Here is a 23,777-nt window from a genome sequence, read left to right on the forward strand (position 1 = left end):
ATACTTTTATTTCTCAGAACCTAACAAAGATTTGGAGTTACATCAGGTGTTCTAGCCTTGTTGTAGAACCTCTACAGCCTGCTAAAGAATACTTTTATTAGGAGTATCCAATACGAAAAGGTCAAATAGAGATTTTTATCAGGACTTATCAAGGAATTCATTCAGAGGCCACATGGCTAGCTCAGTTAAATAAACCACAAAGTCTTGTGTATATACCAAGAGCTTGGGAAGTGTAATATTCTTCGTACATTCGATCTCACACTCTCTCATTTATGAGCATGTGTCAATAATTAGATAATTGTGATTACAGATGCCTTATAGAAGTCTCATTTCTAAAATGAAGGTGCCACAATAACATTAGTTATTCATCAGTGTGTAAGCCTGTAAAATAATCTCTGGAAGTGTCTCCTTGTCCCAGCAGTTTCATTTTATTTTATTTCTGAAATGGAAAGGAGAGATATCTTTAAATTATTTTCTTGGTACACAACAGGAAAGACCAGAGTCCTGTGCCATGTCATTCCTTTATGCATTCCTTTGCCTTGTAGGAAATGTCGCTGCACACAAGAAAGAAACTTTTGCATTGTAATATACAAAATCATGGCGGTGCTGCCTGACAAACACGCTGACCCTGTCCTTTGCTCTCTTCACTGCTTTTCTATTAGCAATCCTTATCTTCAAATGTTACAGAGCCTCAAATCCCGATTTCTAAATGATAATATAAAATTCAAGCAAGGAGATAGTGATCTACAATTAGGCTCTTGTTAGAACAGAATTCAATAATAAGAGACTCTGAGACAAAACTTCCCTGAAGACTGATGCAGGATGGAGGAATTAGCCTTCCACCAAGACAAATAACACACGATAGGCACTAGTTATTCTGCTTGATGCATTGTCCAAGACACTTGGACACCTTCTTAAGAGCTGCAATATGAAAACTCATCTAAAACAAAGTGTCTCCTTAGCCTACTTCACTCTATCTTAAGGCAAAGCTAACAAAAGTGTGTCTAAGTAAATCTCATTTGAGAAAGTCGGAACTGAGATCATAATACCAATAGGATGCCTACGCAATTTCTAAAAAATAAGTTACTATATCATCAATAGGCACTATGTGCTCATATCATAGTGATACAATCCTGCTGCTGCAGAGCTAACGACAACTATTTGAGTGTACTACATGGCACGCAAGAAAACTGAAACCTAATTTGTAAATCGTTTGTGAATCTTATGGAGAAAGCAAACAGAAAGGCTAACAGAAAGCCATACTGGAAATGCAGTTAATGAACATGATTTATTCTTATTATTGTATTTAATTCTTATTCCAGATCCTTTTCTGAACTTCTCCAGTCAAATTTGGGTTTTGTGGGTGTCTGTATTGAGATATGAATAACAAGTACAGAGTCTGAAGCCATAAACTACATATACGACATAAAGCTTCCTCCAAGCATTTTTGCTCTTAGGAAGCCCTCAATCTAGATCACCCCCTGTGGCAAAACCAAATATCAGCAGCTAAATCAAGTTAGCAAAAACACAGGATCTTGCAGAAAGTGGTGATAATGATTCAGCCCATGACAACCTTTTCTTGAAGTCACTGTGAAGCCATCTCCTAACACAGAGTTATGGGAGAAAGGGGGAAAACTTCTCCAGTTTCGCTGCCATGAAACCTAATGTGAAGTTCTCTGTCTACTTGTCATTACTAACAACCCTGCAACAATGCTAATATTATTAATAATAGCATTAACACCTTGCTAATAGGTATCAAATGTTCTGTAACATGCAGTAATATATACAAGATAAGATAATGCTATTACTACTGAAAAATCCTTAATTCTCTTCATAGAATAAAATTACATTTTTAATAACCAGGAAAAAAATTATCAGGTCCTCAGTTTAATTGTCATTTAAAAGTGATAACATACATTAGCCTAAACTACACTCCTGCCTTGGACAAACACAGTACTCATCAGGGATGTTGCATGCTAAAATAAAGTTTCTTTTCTCCCTATCTCAGGGCCTCTCTTTAACTCAGCGTTGGAAGGGAAACTTCACCCTCAGTGGCTTTTGTAACTTGTAATATGAGGTGCTACTCCTCACCTCAGAATTTCTCTCATTAACTTTAAGAAGAAAACAGTCTTAAAACTCAGCAATTCAAATTAAGAGAGGCTGAGCACTGAAAACAATGCCATGCGAATTCCTGATTCAAATAGACTGCATGGTAAATTCAGTCTTTCTGATAGCATTGTCCATGGTATGCTTTATATTGCATTATCAGCATCTTCAATACTTCCTTCTCTACAGTCGAGCTGATAGGCCTCACTAGATAGACAATGAAATGCATTCCATACCGTGTGGGTGTGATTTATTTATTTCATAACTACAACTCTTCTATTTCTGTATTCCTATGCATTTCAGTGTTGTAATTTCTGTTTCAAAATGACCCAGATAAGTGTCAGAAAAAGATTTAAAAAAAAGAAAAAAATTCTCCCAACCTCTCATATGAAACTACACCAACTGAAACTCAAGGAATATGTTTTACAGGCAGTTAGCTAAGTGTTTCTGTAGGGGAGTAACAAAGGATAAACTCATCCAGACTTCATTAATTTATTCATTTCTGCTCCTGAATGATTTCAAATTAGGGAGATACTGAAGGGTTGCCATTACAACCCTTTATTTCAATGACTTTTGAGTTTTATATTCCTTTATGGATTCAGATAGCTGAAAAGAGAGTTGCCTTCAACCAAACGTAATATTTGCCACTTCCAGCCAAAAACACAAGGAAAACGCTTCTGATTAAAGATGTTTTATGAGCTATTGTTTTGTGAAGACAGGCAGAAAGATCAAAGAATTGGAAAGAAAAGGCATCAAGGAAATAGCAGACACTGAAGTCTGCTTCAGTAATATGACCCTTGAGAAGAGGTAAAAGAGAGAATTTGGGGGCTAAGCTGAAACTACAGATGTTAGAGCAAAAAAGGAAATAAATTGTACGCAATTGGTCAGAGAAACAGGTCTTGGTATGTTCTCAATAAGATTGTATCAGCTTTTCCAATTTTCATGCCTTACTCTAACAACATGTAGGTCTGGTATTTTGATTAAACCATATAGATCCAAAGTAGTGATTTGATTTTCGCTTCCAATCTATGGCCTTTCCCCCCCACCCCGAATCTTCCACCATTCTGAGTTAGAAATTCACAAACAGTAGTCTCCAGTACTACATAATCTGCAAATGGATAACTACTGGCTTAATCCTACAATCCTGCTTCCTCAACACAAGCAGTGATCAGTGTCCTTACACAGTCTCCAGACTATCAGCCAAACCTGTGCTCAAAATATCCTTGTCCCTTCTCTTCAAGACTCCATCATGTTCACTGTCTGTTGTCCATCCTTCTCTTTGTTTTCCTGTTGCTCTCTAACATACAGCCGCCAGCCAAGTCTATTCCTGCACTTCTGCTTGCAATTTGACTACTGAGGGATTGATACCCTGATGCTTTTGCACTTTAGATAGTGGCTTCGCTTGTGTTTGCTCTTAATCCTTTGAAGTGCTCCTTCACTTGTACATGAAACATGGCTCATAGAATCATAGAATGGTTTGGGCTGGAAAGGACCTTCAAAGATCATCTAGTCCAACCTCCTGCCATGGGCAGGGACATCTTTCACTAGATAGGTTGCTCAAAGCTCAATTTATGATATTCAAACATAGCACTTTGGTTCAGCAATGTCTAGCTCGTGAAAAAAACCTACAATAAAAAGGAATATTAACTTACACTTAGAAAACTATGGTGAATATTGCTAGGCACAGAAAAATAATTTAAGGATACTAATATTTTTTGGTCAAGAGATCACAATGGACTGTTTGCCCATGAGATTAGTTGAAACATTCACTTCAAATGCTTTCAGTTCTTAAGTATCTGTTCCTTTTAATCTCCGTATTGTCCCCATCTTTTGCTTCTTAAGGTATAGATAGGTACTTGACATATAAAGCTGAGTGATTTATTGACTTAGGGATTTTTTTAAGCTATCTACCACCATCCATGATTATGGCTGCTATAAGCACCAACTAGCATTAAGACTAGTACTAGAAGCAATACAGAAGGCTAAAGGTGAAAGCTAAATCAGACCAAAGAAAAGTCCATGAACAGGTTTGCTGGGGTTTCAGAAAAAGCTATTATTTATTTGACTGTTATACTATGCTTCCTAATTTTGATTAAAAGAAATACTGCAACATCTGATTTCATGAAATTCCAGAAATCTAATGGAAAAGGTCTAGTAACTCATTAAATGTATCCAGCCATGGGTTTGTTTGATAAGTTTGGGAAAAACAATGTAACTTTCCTATAGTTCATCTCTACCCTATTGAATCTCCATGACTGCAGATCGCTAATGGAAGTTCTGTTCCTTGTAATTCATTCAGTTCTCCCGCATAGTAAGTAAGGTTTATGAGACTCCTGTCTTTCAACTCTCCAGTCAAATCTGGAGGAACACAATCAACTGCTTATTTTTCTCAAGTTATGAAACAAATATACAAAACAAGACAAATCTGGGTCCTGGGGAATTAATGTATTATTCAGAGCAATCATGAGCTATTTTTTCCTCTTATATTAGTAGCATACAAGGTGTAGTATGGGGGAATGAAGTCAAGTTGTTTGCTTAATAAAATTTGCCTACTTCTTTTATTAAAATATTTACGTAATGATGAAAGAAACAAATAATAATTTGGTAATTGAAAACTGTGAGCTAGTGAGCTTACACATACTTCATGCTGATGAATGTTGCCACTATATGAGACAGGCAAAAAAGAACAGATGTAGTCAACTCCATTGCAGTTCAGTAATTAAAATATAGGTGCCTAATAAAGGTACTTCAATCCATTTAATCAAGTTTTCTACAAATCCTATACTGCAGCATTTGTTTTCCACGGGTTGGTAAAATATCATTTAAGACTGACATTTTGAAACTTAGGTTTTTTAATATATTCTCTGTAAATTTAAAAGCATGTAATGAATATACAGGATTACTCACTGAAGACATCATTAGATACTTAAAGAATTTCTCTTCTGGTTTGACACACCCATTTAGAGATACAAAAACTTATTCTTAATAAAAAAGAGAATGGCTAACTATCATATCCCCCTGAAATAATAAGCAAAACAAGGGCTTAAATTTGATGTGTGAGATTCAAACTTTGCAAACAACTATTCTGCCAACAATGCTCAAAAATACATCGTATCAGAAGAAACTGGGAATTTTCAGTGTGATAACAGTTCTGTCCCTGCAACTCTTTGACCTATCTAGACGTGTGTTAATCAGTTATATCCAAGTTACTAACACAAGGTCCCTGACCGATTTGCATCAGTGTGAACAGATTGCCATCACATGCCTCTTAAACAAGGGCTTACAGAATGATGACACTTGAGGTCTTGAATATAAAATTTCATGTTGTTCTTATACCTCTGGTCAGGGTTCCTACTTGAGCCTAATGCTTCTTATTGACCACAGTGTTTTATAGAAATCATGCAGCTGGTGGCTGCAAACATTCTTACAGTAAATACAGGACATACAAGGGATAATGATACATATCATGAGGTGGCACAAAGGAGATAAAATCCATTCATCACAATCACTGTGCACGTATATAGCAATTAAAAATCGTATAAGGTCTTGGTTTTGCACCAGAGTGAGTCTATGCAGGCCTATCTAGGCTCACAATAGTAAATCACACAAGTAATACATTAATTATGAACATTTTTCTGTCTTTTGCTTTTGTACAAGTTTTAGTTGCATAAGAGAGTGATAGAACTGCGTATTTTGAGTTCTAAGAGAATATTTTAAGAATTTTTGAAATATATTTTTATATTAAAAATATAATCAAAGTTTCACAAAGTAACAAATTAAGCAGGAGAAGACCTAAGGTGTTGACTAAGGTTTTTTGGTTTATGACGTGTACTGTAAGTAGTGACATAATGGCAGACTGAGCACAGAGCAAGGAACCCGATACTCCTGAAGACTATTCCCAGTCTCAATACTTTGCTGTGTGGCTTTAGGAAAGCTCTCAAATATGTGCTGAAGGAATCAGTTCTGTATGTCCTGAGCAACAGTTTCAGGCTTGGTTTTACAGAGCAAGACTAAAAGCTTGAGGAAAAATAATCACCCAGGAAAGAAATTCTGAGATCTCCCTATCTATACAGAGGTTAGTCTATATTCAGTTTAGTCAGTGCTGTATGTTCAGTTTAGTCAGTGTTTACTGCAATGTATACTTCTAATGCTACAAACTCTGCCTTAGCACATTTCAATCTCATGTGACTAAGTTCTCTTAAAAAAAAAAACAAACACCAAGATTGCCTTAAAGCTACTGTATCTTTTTTTCTCAAGCATGACCTTACAATAGTCTCAGCCTTGGGAATTCAGATCCACTAAAAGAGAAGAAAATAGGTTCAAGTACGGTATGTGATCCAAACACCATTTTTCCAGCAAGCTATTCTTAGCTAGATTTTGTTCTGACAAACCAACCATCTATAGTAATAACACACAGGAACCTGGGAATGTCAGGATTGCTCTCCCATTTAAAAAAAAAAAAAAAAAAGAAGAAAACAAACTCTGATATACTCTCCCACAACGTTTCTTTGATTTTTTCCAAGACACAAACATCATTTTCTGTGTACCTGAATAAAATAGCCACATGACCTCATTTGTTTCCACTCACCTCCTGAAACCACCAGTTATGGTAACTAAAGCATCTGGTAGAAATGTACACACAGTGTTCTTGACAATCAAGCTTACTGCGTCTGCTTCTGCCTTAGATACACAGCTAACAAGGTCCTCATAGTAGAGAAACCCTGAAAATCAAAGGCAAAAAAGTGCTGATCACTCTGTGGAATTATCAAAATCTACACAGCGTTATGTAAGCCCACTGTGAAATAACCACCTCCCACCAAGAAGTTAAGCCACACAACTTGTACCATGGGCAAGGGAGCTCTATATAAAGGCAAGAATTAAGAAATGCTCGATCTTGAACCTGAAACTACAGGTTTGTTTTAGGACATGTTGTGGGAAGAAATATATTTTGATCCAGCCTCTTCAGGAGTCTTTTCCTTCCTCCCCACCATTCCTGGAGTCAGTCTCCTGCCTTGGGTGTGGGGGATCACAAGCAAGAGACAGCCTCTTCCTTCCCTCATATCTGTCCTTATAGTTTAAATATATTTTTGTCATTATAACTTGTTACAGATTGTAAAAGCAGTTACAATTGTAACAGCAGTTACAGTTGTAACAGCAGCTACAATTTATAATGGCAGTCAGGATAATTGCTTTACTTGTTGAGAACTTGAATATTTATAAATTACCCTGACTTCCCTACCAGCTCCCATTAATGGCATTTCTGGACGTACTGCTTTAAAAGGCGCTCTTCTCAAAATGATGGGGTTCTACCCAAGTACAGGGCTCAGAGGTATGTGAAATATCCCAGATATCTTTATGTCTGATCATAGAACTTGTAAAAAGAGCCCAGTCCTGCAGCTTGCTTCACATTTGGATATGATATGTAAAAGAAAAAAGGACAAAGGAGCATGAATGTGGGCAAGCTGATCCAAAGGATTCTGAGGTGATGTAAAACACATGGATTTAATGCAAAAATAAAGTTACGTTATTTTAACGTCATGTTATATAGTCTTCCTTTCTTAATGCAACTGAGTCCTTTGTTTAAGTGGGTCCCTTTATTTAGGGAAATGGCACGCACACACACAAAAAAAATCATCTATGGGGAAGCAACTTTATTCATTTGACCATGTTTAACACTTTAAAGTTAAGACGTGCTAGGATTATGGAAGTAATTTTACAAGTATTTTATTACAAATATTGCTTTATCACTAAAATAGGGCTGCCTTGAAGGAGACAGGTCTCCTGAAAAGTAGTTCTGGGCTTTCCTGATGTAATTTTTTCACAACCGGTGCAATAATGAGCCATTAATAGTTTTGTGTGTAGGAGCAGATTTCACTGGGTATCTATGTAAGTGATAAAAAAAATGCATAAAAAGTGATTAAAAAATGTTTAATAATACAATTTTTAATTAGGAGCCCCGTTACTCCAAATATCATTTTTAACCTAATAATTTAATATTCACAAGATGCTGCCGCCAGAGAATGGATACATAAATGAACTTTGCCTCCTCCTGATTCTGTTATCAAGTTCTTAGAGCTCCGAGATACGAGTTTTTATGAGATTTTCACCTTACCTGCTCTCTGCATTTTTGACAGCTTCAGGGTCTTGTCAGCTTTTACCTCTTCCAGAGTTCGTAAACCCATTCTGTACCATTTCTCAGATGTCTTCACTCCCACTCCAAAGACTGAAGTAAATTGCTAAGGTCAGTAGAGGAACACACATAACACACATTTCAGTGTTGTTTTCTAAAGGAGCAGTAAATTAACAATAAGTAGGTAACAACAGGGTTTAACAGGGAAAATACTGGGCAGAACTTATCCTGCATTGAAGATAAATAATAGTGTAAGACAAACATACAGATTCAGCTTCCTTCCTTTGCATAGTTATATTGAACCGACAATTGTTTTTATACATGGGCAGTTCTCATTAAAGTGAAATCTAAACAATAATACAGTAGTATCCCCAGCAACTTTATGCGATTTAGCTAAATGTACACTTTTAACTAAGGTTTGAAATAAGGATAGTAGTCTTTTTTTTTACTGCACAATTAAGAAATGCAAACAATAATGTTAAGTAGCTGGATTCCCTCACATTAACTTCATAGAATAAGAGATGTCTCAAGACTATCTTCCTAATTTGACTGACGTTATGATTTTGTATTATATGCACTACCAGCTCTCAGTTGTACGCATGGTGCTGGTGTTGCAGCATTCCTGAGAGATGGGGTCAGTGGGAACCCCACGGCTCTTGAAATTCTGCACCGAGGGCAATGGGCCTCAACGGTGCATGGAAACACACGGTAAGTACATAAAGACAACTAATCTATTCTTATACTGCGTTCTATAAAACACGTATGTTTGGAGGTCATGCCAAATATTGTTTTCCAAAAGGGGATTCAATTTCAAGTACAAACGGTAATTTTTGTTTGCTTACGTATTATAAACAGTCGTACAATTCTTCAGACCTCACGTGAGCCAAGCTAAATTCCTGTATGTCTTATTTGGAGTACAGATTTCACTATTTTGCCCACTGGGAAAAAAAATGCCCAAATCTATTAGTCTCTGAAGTTTTAGTATGGTTATATTCTATTTATTCCAAAGTAATTTTGTACACTAGCTTATTCCACAAGAAAGGATGTAAAGCAAAAATGTCAGTTGTAACCATTATTCAGTGGATCAATATCTCAGATGAACAGTGATATGAAAGCAAGAGGGAAAACTTTCATGCCTGCCCAAAAGCATGTTCTTTATGTTCAGTTTGTCAATACTGAAGCTCTCAATAGTTTCTTTGTACTTTATAGAATTTAATGAGTAGCTATGTAAGACACAAATAACTGCTGTTTTCCATTGAATCTACCACCTCTGAATGCCAACCATGCTAGCTTTATTTTGTGTTTTTCTGATGAGATTAATTCCTTGGAAATAATTAAGGTAAAGAAAAGAGAAGAATGAAAACCTTGGATAATATTAAATAGGGATTACCCTACATTTTTATATAATGAATGAAATTACCTATTCTTTGTCTGAATCATGGGTGTTTATGTAAGAACGTGATTTTTTTAATACTTAGATTGTTATCTTTTAATGTTTTTGCTAGGGCTAGAAGATTTTCAAAAGGGTCTATTACTGGGTTTAGAATGATTCCAAGAGACTTAATTAATATTGGGATAGAGAACTAAAGAAAATGGATTCTGTGCCACTGTCCAAATTTTTAGGAAAAAAATTCCACTTTTTTTTCTTTCCATACCAAGATCCATTATTATTCAGTGTATTTATAGATGTCCATTTAGAGACACTGGCAATTTAGAGTGAGTAGCAGGTAGCCCATTTCTTCAACTGTGCATGTGAGCATTGCTCTTTTTCAGCTGTTAAAAGTGAATTATATGAACTTGTTCTCTGCAGCCTCCACTTCCATAAGGAGGCAAACTGACCATGTCATTCACGTACCCTACACCTAAAACATAGACTGTATAATTTATTTCAGTCGTTTGATAACTGTGGTCTTGGGACCAGCAATAATCTTTTAAGTCATGATGAGTGATTTGTAGCAGTTATCAGAACCATGCTAAAGAGTAAAATTTAGGAATTCACTAATAGTATGGGATTCTTAGAAACACATTAAAAATTGTTAGGAAAAACAACTGGCTACAGCCAATTTAGCCAAAATCTTGCGACTGTGCTCAGCTAACAAGAGAGCCACATAAGTTTGTTGTAATTTGGCATGTGAAACAAGGCATAAAGCATAGTTGAGATAATCTGTCCCCTGATAGGTTTTATTCTAATCTCCAAGAAATTTTCTTAAACCCTGAAACATAAGATTTAATGGCTGGTCCTCAATCCTGAATCCTGCTATACATGTGACTCTACACCTTTTCTGTGAGTATTGCTATAGACGGCATCAACTGTCACTGAACATCCTTTCATACTTGTAATACGGGTCAGAGAGAATGGAAGAGCCTTGCAGTAGCTGAAGTAAAAGTGAGTAATGCAGGGGAGAATTAAACAGTCCCGTTCCTTTTACTCTCTGATTTAAATTTTTCTGAAGACACAAACAGGATATTTTTAGAGATTAAAACTGCAGATAAAATTGAAAAAATATTTTCCGGTATATATTTTTCCATTGGAGAATTCACTGAATATTTAAGAAATGGGAACTGCAGTATTTATGTGTTTTAGATTCCCTGTAACTACAAAGTGTGACCATAACTCTGAACCTACAATCTGCCAAAGAAATATCTCCAGTCCTCTTACTTCTGCCTCACACAAAAGAGAATTAAAATAGATCTGAGTCACCTTCTTCACTTGGTATTTTCTTAATGCCAGAATAAGATGGTGTAGTGTTATAATAACAACCAACTGAGGAAAAAATAAACCAACATTGGGTTAAACTTACAGCAAAGATTATGCACTACATTAGTTTTCAGGAAAAAGAGATTGTTTAGTTCAAGCTTCAGAGCAACTCTGTATACATCACATTAATTAGAAAGGTGACTGACTTCACCATTATTCCTTACTCTATCACAGTTTCTCTCTCCCTTTCTCTTTATTCAAGACCTTTCTTTCTTTATGCTTGATATTAGATGTTCCTTTGTAATAAAATTGATGGTTATGTCTAAGCTCTACCAGATGAAAATATATGCAATTTTAAACAACAGCAACAAACCTCAAAAGATTTACCTTAAATGATTTGTATCGTTCATCATTTAACACTTCTTTAGCTCTAGAACTCTCTCCTTCTTCAATAATCTCCTAAACAAAGAAAAACGTTACTTAAAAAAAAAAACCTCAAGATTACAGTAAGATTTAGTAAAATAATCTAAAAGAAAGTCTTATCAACCTGTAAAATGAAGAGCATTCTTAGCGAGCATATTGTTTTATTCCATTAGGATCAAATTCCGCAATCCTTTTTGAGACAGAAAATTACTGAAGGATGAAGGAGAAGCTGGAACCACGGAATAAATTTCACAGTACTTATTTACTCATAAATTTACTGAAGGATAATGTAGAAACTGGGACCATGGAATATATTTCACAGTACTTATTTACTCATAAATTCACAGCCAGAAAGCAGTTATTTATCATAAGCTATCAATGAGTTATCCTGAAAATTAGATTTCATTATTTGGTTAAGTTTACTTCTCTTAAAAGTAAGAGCATTGTAAGAACAGATATATTTTTTCTTGAGTGTACAGTTCCTTCATTCTTTCTGACAAAAACTAACAAACAAAAAAAACCCCAGCAATAAAACCCCCAAAATCATCCTATTTTCTGTGGGATCATAATTGAATTCCCAGTCCCCAGAGCACTTCAGAGGCTACATTCTTAACTGGTGGAGTGAGGTAAACGAGGAGCCAGAGTGAATCACTACACTCAGCAGTGACCTCTCCAGACAGCTGAGGCCCCCTGATCAGCTGCCTGCTGGAATAACAGCACCCGAGATGTGGGGTCCTGAAAAGGCAAAGAATTAAAGAAAAATGCAGGGAATACTCAAAGCTCCAGTAAGAATGTGAAGTTCCATCCATCACCTAGATAAAAGGCTCTGCTATAACTCATAGCAAGGTAGGATTTAACATTAAAGTACTAAAATATTTACCAGTTTTGCCAAAATAGTATTTCTAATAAAGCATTCAGGTGAGCAAAGTGATGTTGCCACGGGCAGAAGTCACAGAAGCAAAACTATTAACAGTTAACCTGTCACATCCAAATCAGAGTGAGCCTTTAAAAATTACATACAAAGATGACACTGCATTATTTATTAATTTGTATTTGTTCATTAGTTACAAGGGCAGGGGTTCCATGACAGGACCTTATGTTACTACAAAAGGTTTCCAGAAATCATTGTGCTCTTACTAACAAGGATAATATAATGTTATTACAGGAAATACAAAAGGTTGTGTAAGTACACACAGATATCAATACTGCACTCCGTGACCTCTAAAAGTAGATCTGTAAAAGAATCAATAATTCAGAGGTACGTTACCTCGATGACATCTCTGACTCTGTCTCCCATGCAGGGCAACCCTTGTATATCTTTCATTCTGGTTACTGGAAATGGAAGAAATTTCAACACAGAAGCTGCTCTCAGAAATTCCAGGCAGAATATTTCATTTTCTTTGAACTCATAATTTTCAGCCATTATCTCAAAGGCATCCTGAGGAGGGGGAAGGCGTAGGAAAAAAGTTAAAGGTTAATAAAAGCTTAAACTATTCAGTATACTCCTTAGAAAGGTTACTATGTATGCTAATTCAAGAATTATTTCTTTATACTAGGGTAAAAAGATAGAGTTCATTAAAAAATATTCAGCATAATTTTTTAACCACTTGAAATTTTCCAGGTATCATAAAAATTGTATTTTAGAGGCAAATGTGGGAAAATATTCTGATCTGTAACAAAGCCAAACTTTAAAATCTTTTGTGAGATAGACTTTCCATATTCTGTGCAGATCTGATAAATCAACGTGAAATAGCACCATAATTTTTAGAATTGTGCCCAAACATAAGTAATCCAGCAGGTCAGTACGTGACATCTTCATTTTCAGACACAACCAAATAGGAGTCTGTGGCAATACTGGAAACCACCTTCTTCTTTTTGAACTTGTAGCCATGCTTCTACTTAGTAATTTAGGGAACAAACTCCCTTTTTCCTCATTTTTCAGATGTATGACCTATGTAAACAGAAACACATTTTCTTTTTGGTTCTTATCCATGGTTTGATTTATTTGATGTTGCACTCAAAACTACCTGGAGATTGCCAGTACAATTTTTCTTTCTTCTTTTTTTTTTCTTTTTAAACTATCCATATTTCATTTATGCATCTTCGGAGCCTCCCTCCCTCCCAGAATATATATATATCTTAATAGCAGCAATTTTTATAAATGAAATGCAGGGAACAGATTGCACAGTGGTGGAGAAGAAAGGCAGTTTTTGGTTTCCCACTGCAGAATACCATGTTTTGGGAGAGAACAAATGCTGCAAAAAAAGTTTGTGAATAACCTAAGATAAGATGAAGGCTTGCAGCTGATTAGCAGCTGGAAATCTGAGTTCTTAATGAAACCTTGCACAAAACCTCAAAAATTTTCAAGACTGCAACATTAAGTGGTTCCTTCAGAGATGTTTAAGAGTGTACCATTTCCAGAAGAGACTTTCACTGTTCAAAATATTTATCCAAAATGCATCCCACGCTTGCCTGTTAGGGATGCTGTTGTGCACCATTCAAATGGCACAAGGCAGGCTAGGTACAGACCATAAACAAGCCAGCCTTGCAAAGCTCCTGCACTGCACTGTGTCCTGCACTGCAGGAGATCCCATTTCTTACTCTTCAGCCAGTCTCTAAAGAGCAGCTAACAGATCCCAGCCTTGAAAGGGCCATATGGCCCACTGTATCAGTTGCTGCATATCCTTCCTGTTTTCCAACTTACTCCTGTTTTTTCTTTGACCCACAAGGCACTACAGAATAACAAATAAGTGGCTGTCAGTGTGCATCTGCCTGCAATTATCACTTCACTGAGCTGTAGTCCAAGTGTCTGTTCAGAAATGGTTTTGGAATAAGGATGAGTGACACTCTGTGATACAGATATCGACAGCAAATGGCTTACCAGAACAATGACCGCAGTGGATAGTAGGAAGGAATAAGATTAAACAGCTTTTTCCTGCCCTCAGTGTTTATGGGATCACTGTTCATATATAGGCTCAGATTTCATTTCATTTGTAATTAAATGTATCATCATATAGTTTAAAGAAAAATAATTTTAGATTTTGCTTTGATTTTTATCTTAGCATTAACGTGCTTTATATCAGAAGATAAAGCCAAGTAAAAACCAGGAGGCCTTGCACATCCTAAACGCTACACGCGTAAAATCTCCAGGTGAACGGGAGTCAGTTCCAAGCCCACTAACTGACGTGACAGCAAATCCAGTGAAGTCGTCCCTTTATTACATCTATGGAATTGAGAACAGTATCTGTCACCCTGCATTGAAGGTATACATCCCGGCTTAAACAACAGCAACAAAGATTTTACCTGAGGTACAATCATTTAGATCATTAAAATAGAGCCACTTCTTAAAATTAAATGTATCTTTCACAATGAATGTAGATTATTTACATATTACATTTCATTGTTTCGTCAGTTCTAGAAACATAGACCATCTGATATGTTGTGGTGTTCAGATTATAAACATTATAGTCTCATTGAAGCAAAATGAAGGTTTTAATCAAAATCTTCAATAAAATGTTGTCTCTACTGACCCTAGGATTTGCAAAACTTTCCTCTTAACAAATCAAAAATACGAGATCTTAACTGGTTTGACAGTATCTCTTTAGAAGAAATAGGTACCTTAGCTGAACAAAACCACTTCACTTTCCTTTTTTTTTCTTGTGCTACCATGTTAAAGTGTATAACAATAATTAATTAGGGCTTGCTACAGAGAATTTGCTTTGTTCTATATCATCAGTATAACTTCACTCCTTGATCTGTCTAAAAATCAATCACCTGTTATCCATCTCACTGGAAGAATCCTCCCCTTAGCTGTATATTTATTTATCAGATACCCTGATTAGCAAGTGCTGTGCAATTCCATTTTCATAACATTTCATGAAAGACCTCTTGAGAGAGTGAGCTGTTTAGCAAGACGCTTGATCAAGAAGTTTCTACACAATTTACATTCAACTAGCCCTTGGGTATAAGCAATCAAAGGGAGGGGGGAGAACGCTCTTTTGAGAACAATAACAAAAAAACAAACAAAAACATTCTTTTACAAAAATAGTGCACAAAACCTTAGCTTCCTTACAGCTGTCTTTAAAGCTCTTGCAGTGGCTAGTTTTGGGATTTATTCAACTGCTATTCTTTTTTCTTTTTTACCACATTTAAGATCCTTATTCGCTTGACAGATTATGTTGTATTTAATTACATACTTTTTGGTTAAAGACAGGTACAAATTATAGTTGCTATTTAGAAAGAAAACTAATGCAGAAAAAGGGGAAACTACCAGTTTGAGGTCACAGGCAACATGGATTCATCCCAGTTTGCATATGGAAGAAAAAACACAGCATACACATTACTGCAAAGCAAAGGGGGAAATATGTTTTACAAGTGGGGTGACTGGAGTCAGATGTTTCCTCTGCTGTGTTGGCTTTTGGTTGGGTTTTTTTTTCAGTGTTTCCCAAGTTCTTGTTCTTTTTATTCTTTATCAGCTTCAACGATTCTTTCCTACTATGCAGTAGAAGATGCTAATTCGTGCTTTAAGTGAGGTTTACAGTTCCCCTCACAAAATTATTACTTTTGTGTTCTTTTTCTCTCTTTACGTGCACATGAATACTCAAGAAAGCAATGTTTGGCAAGAAATTTCTTACTCCAGTTAACACTATCAGGATTAATCAGGGGACAGAACCAAAAAGATATAGTCGCTACCTTCTTGTTAAAATAGTCTATACAGGCAAAACATAGACAAGAAAACAGTTCTCGCAAGTACCTGCTCAGCAGTATGTAGTAATGACAGAGACTGGCAAAGTCATCTTCTTGATTAGGAGGCTTAGAAAGTCTAATGATGATTTTTCTCATTCCCAACAGGCGGCCTCTCACATGCACATTTAGATAGATGTATTCTACACTGAATAATCAGCCATCATGATAAATGTGTCTGCATATATCAGTACCACTGCTGTTTTACAGAGGTATTAGCGCCTTCCTACTAGCAGGAGGGGAGTTTCGGAAAAGCTGTGGCACCACTGTTATTGAAAAAGACAATCACATGTAGCATTTTACTCAGAGGCTGTTGACAGTCAATGAGAAAATATAATCAAAGTATTTTTATTACTCTAGTTTGCATTTTCCAGTGTTTTCCTGCCTTTGCAAAGCTCATTAAGCTGTTTTAAACAAACAATTAAATAGTATTGAATATTCATTATTCCCTGTACAAAACATTGCTTGCAAATGCTGCAATTAATTACAGATCTGTCTTTTTACATAAAACTGCTTTTGACATTCTTTTTGATAAAATCTTTCTGCTTTAAAAAAGAAAGCAACTGATCACCAAGTGGAGTTGCTGTCTATTGAATATTATAGTTCAACTAACAATATTCCAGAGCAGAAAACCACATGAAACTCCTATATTAGCTGAGAAAAAGCTTGCAATTTATTAGATCTCCGGTGAAATCTACTTATATTGATATAAAAAGCAAAGTTACTGACCCCTCATTTATTCTAAACCTTCATATTTCCTAAATTAAGCACCTCACCATCTTTTTATCAATCAGATCAGTACCCAGATTGCCCCTGTAAAAGGTACCAGTTTAACAGGAAACTAACTTTCTAGAGATTTCCAACATGTGGGATTTTCATAATCCCCAGGGTATCCTGCAGGGGCTGCTCTAATTAAATGTGAAAGATAGCTGGACTACATTTCAGTTCTTCAGTTATTGCAAATTTTCCATCTGTGTCTGAAATTGTGGAATGTATGTTGGTGAGACTTGGGCTACGGAAAATTTGGGGATGGAATGGACTTCCAGGTCCCAGTGGTCAGATACAAAAGTACACAAACGTTTTGTTGAATTATATTAAAAATAAGGAAGAGGGTGGATGTACTGACAGATATTTTGAACTTCATTTTATATCTGGAATTTAAGACCTAATAAGGTAAAATATCATTAACAAAGCAAAGTTACCAGTAAGCATCTTGCACATCTTAAAATGCACACTAAAATATTATTTTAGAAATGCTAAAAATCACAACACTGAAATCAATACGAAGAGCAAGATTCTCAACTAATATAAGAGAATAATTCTCGGAAAAAAATAATAATTAATAATGCTATGCTGGTTTATGCCTGCTATAACTTTCAACATGAATATCAGAGTACATGAGTCCACTCACATTCAGAAAAGCAAGAGAAGCTAATGGTTCCATGCTATGCTTCATACTATCTTGCTCGTTTCAACAAGATTGTTGAAGCAGTTCCATGGCTACCTGCAAAATAGTCTTTAATTACCTCAGTTTAAGACTCTGCGAGAAGAGACATCACCAATATTATAATACCAAGAAAATACTTTAAATCTAATCTGTTTTGTAAAGAAAGCATTACAGCTTCATGGTCAGGGCACTTGTCTTATTCCCATGTCTATACCCACTGCTTCTCTGCCATGTGACCTTGGAAAGCTGCTTCAGACCTCCCTGCCATTGTTTCCCTTGCTATCTTTCATTTGCTGTCTATTAGGGCTATGAACTCTCTTTTACAATGTGTTTGTACAGCACCTCTTATAAAAAAAGGCCTCTATCTTACTTGAGCCTGCAACTGCTACTGCAGGACAAATAAAAAAATAACAACATACCATTGTACAGGTGAACGTAAACGGCCGAAGAGCTGAAGAGCAAAGTGTGCTAAACAAAAAAACAAACAAACAACAAAAAAAAAAAAAACCACCAACACACTACCAAAAAAAAAAACCACCAAACCTCTACATGATACCTGGTTGAAGGACTATTAGAACAGCAATTTGAGTTAAATTCTTTTTTACTTGAAGTTTATTTAGTAAGTCATAAATCCAAAGGGTGGGTCCTAGTTCTCATCACATTGTTGTTGCCAGTGTTTGGTGTCCATTGAAAATTGACCAAAGTGATCTTGAAGAGATTTCGAACAAACCATCCATTCAAATAATTTTCTTCTCACTTTCCCCAGTGTAAATCCTACTTTCATGTGTCAATGGAAAGAGTCATAGGGCATGTGAATACCTTTTGTATACACAGAGAGAGAAAATAAACACTTTCAGGTGCTTATTTCAAAGAGCATTAAGCAATTTGAGCCAACCTGTAGTGTTGATTAAAGTGATTTCCAAGTAAATAAAATGATCCATTTTTGTTCAACCTGAATTTTTTTTATTTTACTTTTTGTATCTGAATTGAAAAGCCCAATACTTGCCCAGGTCCAAAGATATTATCACATCATGTTAGATCAGCTGGAAAAACAAAGAAGCTGAATGAGAATAATAGTAGTAGCATAATGTGCACAATCTCAGGATCCTTGTATACACACTGTTATTAGAAATAAATATCTGTTAGCTCCAGCTGCTCCTCATATTAACCAATAATAGTAGGTTCATTTCTTACAATAGAAGGTCCTTTTGAGAAGTTTCCGTATTTTTCCACAAAATGTGAAAGAAAACAAGACAATTGTGAGAAAAGATTTGCTGACAGAACACAACAATGCTAGTTAGTATCAATCACGTAACACCGCCCTACAGCAGATAAAAACACCCAGTGTAATAAGAAACATAAAATCTTAAACATATATTAAATGTATTAATATGGCCAAAGAAAGCAGCATAGACTTAATGTATACATACAAATCTGGGTTCCCAAAAAGTGCAGGCGAATTTATATTCTGTCTGTATTTTAGGGAGCACCCTGCCACTTTCCTCAAAAATGAGAAGAGATATTTCCTCCTTAGACTAAACCACCGGTTCATTTGGGATAGGTATACCTTTCAATATATTTACAAAATTTACAATTTTTGTCTAGAGTATTTTTACTGAAGTGAGCTATGTCAGTAAGACAGTACATGTTATTAAGGGTATGTATTCAGTTAGTGGTTTTCTATCTGTAGAGCTCCCAAGTTCACTATAAAATTAAAGTTGAGGTTCTCCTGAGGTCTGTTTTAAAATGGAATAATAATAAATGCTTGAGCCACTGGCATAACTGATACATATTTCTGCAGGTACAAAAGAAGAGAAAATAAAAAAAGGGATTTTTTTTTTTTTCCTCTAAGAGTGGAAAGAAAGCGTCTTTCCCATGCTAAATATCCACATTCTCATTACCATGAGTAACAGCCAAAGCAGAGTAACATTCAGTAGCATTAGCAATAAGCCTCAGAATCACAGAACCATTTGCCTCCGACTTAATTAGTTTCTTCTGTAAGAATTAAATTGTATTTTCCTCACAGAAGAATGTCTTTCTGGATTTTATTGCAGCCTAGTATTAATATTCAAATCCAACAATCCCTCTCGGGCACAGCAGAATGACTCCATTTATTTTACCACATGAAAACACAATGCAACCCCCCAGTGTATATTTTCAGTGGGAGAGGGGGAGGATGGCTAGCTATTTACAAATGAGCCAGAGAACAATATTGTAATATTATATTCCATAATAACATTAATGTTCAAGACAAACATAAAGGAAACATGCTAAGGTACAGCCTCCGGTGAAACGAGTTTTTGTTTTGCATCTTTACCCATCTGAACAGCTACAGTTCACCTGTGGAATCAGGGCTATGCATTCAGGTGCATTCCTGAGCCATCCAAATCAAGTAAAGCCTTGTACCATGAGGCCACAGAATGTGACGCAAAGTGACCCAAAGACTGCATGAGGCCCCACAAGCCTGAAGTGGTTGCGTTTCTCCTCCATGAACTGCCACACAATGCCACTGCTGCCTCCTTGGCATGCAATTTGACATACTTGGTCTATTCTTCACACAACAGGCCTTTCTACTACTCATAAAAAAAATAATTTGTGTAGGATTTGCCCCATAATGAACATAGTCATGAAACCTTCACACCTGCACAGTCTTTGCCAACCCTTCTGTAGTTTCTTCCATGATAAAAAACTGGTTTGTTGCACCTTTCTGTGAGTTATTTTCTGGCTATTACAATAGAAAGGAAACATGGGACAGCTGAATATAGAAATTGCACCTAGTATGTTAAACCACCACGTTGTCCTCATGAGCTCTCATCAAATATCTCTGATCTTTGGTTTTAATAAATTGTCTTTCATGGTAAAACACATACGGAACAGGACTCAAGATTAAAACTGATCACTAATTACCAATTTCTCCAGAAATCAAGTCTCCAAAAGTGTCTCTCCCAAGAAATCAGCACATTCAAAGCCTCGTTTTACGCACGACACTGCCTATAAGTGACTGTTTTCCTGCTCTTCTGAAGAGACTAAAAGATGTCAAACATAACTACTACTCTTTCTCAAACATAACTACTACTCATTTGAAAGAGGAATTTGATACAGGGTATCAGGGCAAAGTCCAGTAAAAGGAAGAATCCATGAGTTCATCCAAGAATGCATAAGCAAATAATAGCTTTGTGCCCCTGTTATAGGCAAGATCAAAAAACATTATTTTCAAGCTAACCAAAGAAAATCTGTAAGAAAAAGGAACAACCCTGGCTCACAGAATAAAGTTGTTATAACAAAATACTATCATCAACACATAATTCAAGATGGTTTGGACCTTATTTTCAGGATGTATGACATTGAGCCAGGGAAAATCTGTCATTTAACAGTTGGCTGCCCAGAGCATGCACAAGTGAATTATACCAATGTTTCAGTGCATTTGCTAAGTGCTCGCACTGAAAAATCTCTTGGAACACTTTTATTTGAGAACATGAATTAGAGGTTTAACACAAGACCGACAAAACAACAGCAAAACTGAAAACTGGGCAGACCAACTGGCAGGCCTCCAGGGAATGGGCCAGCTCTTGCAGTCCATAAACACCCAAGCCTTCAGCTGTCATTGCAAGCTTTGGTTGTGAGGAAAAAGAGCAATAGCCCTAAGGAGTTTCATTATGTACTGGGTCTGGCTGAGATGGAGTTAATTTTCCCGATAGCAGCCCTCATAGTGCTGTGCTTTGTATCGGTAGCGAGAAAGGCGTTGATAACACACCAGTGTTTTGGCTACTGCTGAGCAGTGCTCGCACAGCATCAAGGCTGTCCCTCCAACATTCCCCCCTCACCAGTAGGCTGGGGATGGGCAAGATTTTGGGAGGGGACATAGCCAGGACAGCTACCCAAACTGATCAAAAGGATATTCCATACCATATGACGTCTGCTCAGCAATAAAAGCTAAGAGAAAGCAGGAGGAAGGGGGGCATTCGTTATTACGTTTGTCTTCCAGAGCAACAGCTATGCATACTGAAGCCCTACTTCCCGGAAAGTGGCTGGACATCGCCTCCTGATGGGAAGTAGAGAATAAATCTTTTGTTTTCCTTTGCTTCCATGCGAAGCCTTTGCTTTTGCTTTATTAAGCTGCCTTTATCTTGACCCAGGAGGTTTTTTCCATCCTATTTTCTCCCCCTCCCCGTCCTGCTGAGGAGGGGAGTGATAAAGTGGCTTGGTGGGCACCTGGCATCCAGCCAAGGTCAACCCACTAGGTGGGGACCTGGCGTCCAGCCAGGGTCAACCCACCACACGTTACAACTGTCAAGATGCAGATGCTAGACAGACTCATACGCATTATCAACTTGTCCAGTGGCACCTCCAGAAACAAAATACAGCATGAAATCGGTTACTCTCAAAGTACGAGGATGAAAAACTGCCACCTTTGTCACAACGAAACCTAATTTTTACCCAGACTCAGAAATGTTTGAAATATAGGATAACAGAATGGAGTCTCAGTGCTTCAGTCATCGAACTGCCCTATTGTAACGTGTTCAGCTAAATTCATTTATCAAATACAAGTCATACTCTGACATTAAGACTGCTGCAATGATAAACCTGAAAGTAATTTAGGGACCGCCTCTCTGTGAAACACAGGTATAACAGAAACCACGCAATGGATATGTTGCTGCCACCATAGTTTTCATTTGAACTGAATCTTGGACTAAATTCAGGAGTTCAACAGTTAGAAGACGAACTATATATTCACTAGAGTGACAGTACTCAGTCTTTGAAAATGGAAAAATACTGTGTGAATTTACAAATACAGATATTAGATTTCAAAAATTAAAAATAATTTTAAAAGAAATCATTAAAAAGGGAACTACCTTATTATAGACCTTTTTGTGCTCAAAATGTTAACGAAAATTAAAAATCAACAACTTTGTGCCTTCTAGGAGTAGCCATTGTACTTTGCCATTATCCATCACAATTACTTTTAATTTTTTACCTTCAGAATGACTGGCAAAATGTCCTACTAAAGAAAATTCAACAAAGAGCCAGACTCCCACATTCCACTGTTTTCAGGAAGCATAAAACTAAGGCACTTACTTCCTATTTCTCCAAGGCTGATATTTTACAGAATCTTTGGGTCATACTATATTTGATCTGACATCTTCCCCTACAGCAGCATGTATTTGATATTTGTAACCAGTGAAAAAGAATGACTGCTTTCAAGAGGTTAAATGGTAACATTCACAGCCTTGTTTTTCTAGCAGGAGGTGGGGCACAGTAGCCATTTCAAAAGAAGCAGTTTTGGGAATATTGGAATCATTGGGGTTGGAATTGACCTCAGGAGGTCTCTAGTCCAACCTCAGGCTCAAAGCAGGGTCAAAACTCAATTCCCATCAGGTTGCTCAAAAAGGGAAAATTTTTTAAATAAACAAACAGTTTAACCTATTTGAATACCGTAAGCACTATTATATAACGTGTATAATTGATGATTATTTCAAAGCATCAGTACAAGGCAAAATTTAGTTGTTTAATTTTTAAGATCAAGACATTTCGGAGTTGCTCTTAGGTTTATCTTTAGTTCTGATTTCCCAGAGGTTTTAGTATTTACCTTGTAAATGTTTTTTATTGTCAAATTACTGATATCTTTTTATATGGATCTTACAAATAATATTTACTTGAAAGATTTGACTATGTTTACAGTTACACATACAAAGTAAAGGCATAAAAATTATAAATAACAAAATAAATATTAAAACTTTAGGAAGATGAGGAGGTGTTTCATAGTTGAAATGTATGAATGTAACTATGCCAGATTTATTCAGACTATACTACATTAGAGTCTCCGTGTCAAATGTTTCCTATTGAACAGTTGTCACTGAGTATCTAGAGCCAGCCAAAAGGAGCCATTAGGCACAATAACTTAAGAGGAATTTAGATCAGATGACGCAGGCTCTTCATACCCACTGAACTGTGTAATGTTATGAGCATTAAATAGGATATATGACAGTCCCTAAGATTTCTATTTAACTAGACAATTTAAGGGCATTTTTCGTCATGTTAAAGTAATTACACTGATCATGCAATCTGTTTTCATAACTAAGCAATTGTGAAATTGTGAAGTTTACAATCACACTTTGGAGAACCGGACACCTAGGCAAAAGAGAAGGCAGCACAGCAATTGTGAAGTACCTTGGACTGACCCAAACCAAACTTTTGCTTATCATTAACGATCTGGACGAGGGGATCGAGTG

At 36.4% G+C, this 23,777-nt stretch overlaps 1 protein-coding gene across 1 annotated transcript in view; it reads right to left on the bottom strand.

Moving 5' to 3' along the window:
• Positions 1 to 12,795, bottom strand: part of DNTT (DNA nucleotidylexotransferase) — a gene marked incomplete at both ends in the record, with an annotated part of 48,581 nt that extends 35,786 nt beyond the window's left edge. Inside the window, 4 exons of the mRNA XM_009586519.1 lie at positions 6,695 to 6,827; positions 8,219 to 8,342; positions 11,322 to 11,393; positions 12,625 to 12,795. Of these exons, the coding sequence (XP_009584814.1) occupies positions 6,695 to 6,827; positions 8,219 to 8,342; positions 11,322 to 11,393; positions 12,625 to 12,795 (500 nt within the window). The remainder of the gene's footprint in view (positions 1 to 6,694; positions 6,828 to 8,218; positions 8,343 to 11,321; positions 11,394 to 12,624) is intronic.
• Between the last annotated feature and the right edge of the window lie 10,982 nt (positions 12,796 to 23,777).

Source organism: Fulmarus glacialis, unplaced genomic scaffold, assembly GCF_000690835.1.
Source record: "Fulmarus glacialis isolate BGI_N327 unplaced genomic scaffold, ASM69083v1 scaffold13141, whole genome shotgun sequence".
Lineage (NCBI taxonomy): Eukaryota > Metazoa > Chordata > Aves > Procellariiformes > Procellariidae > Fulmarus > Fulmarus glacialis.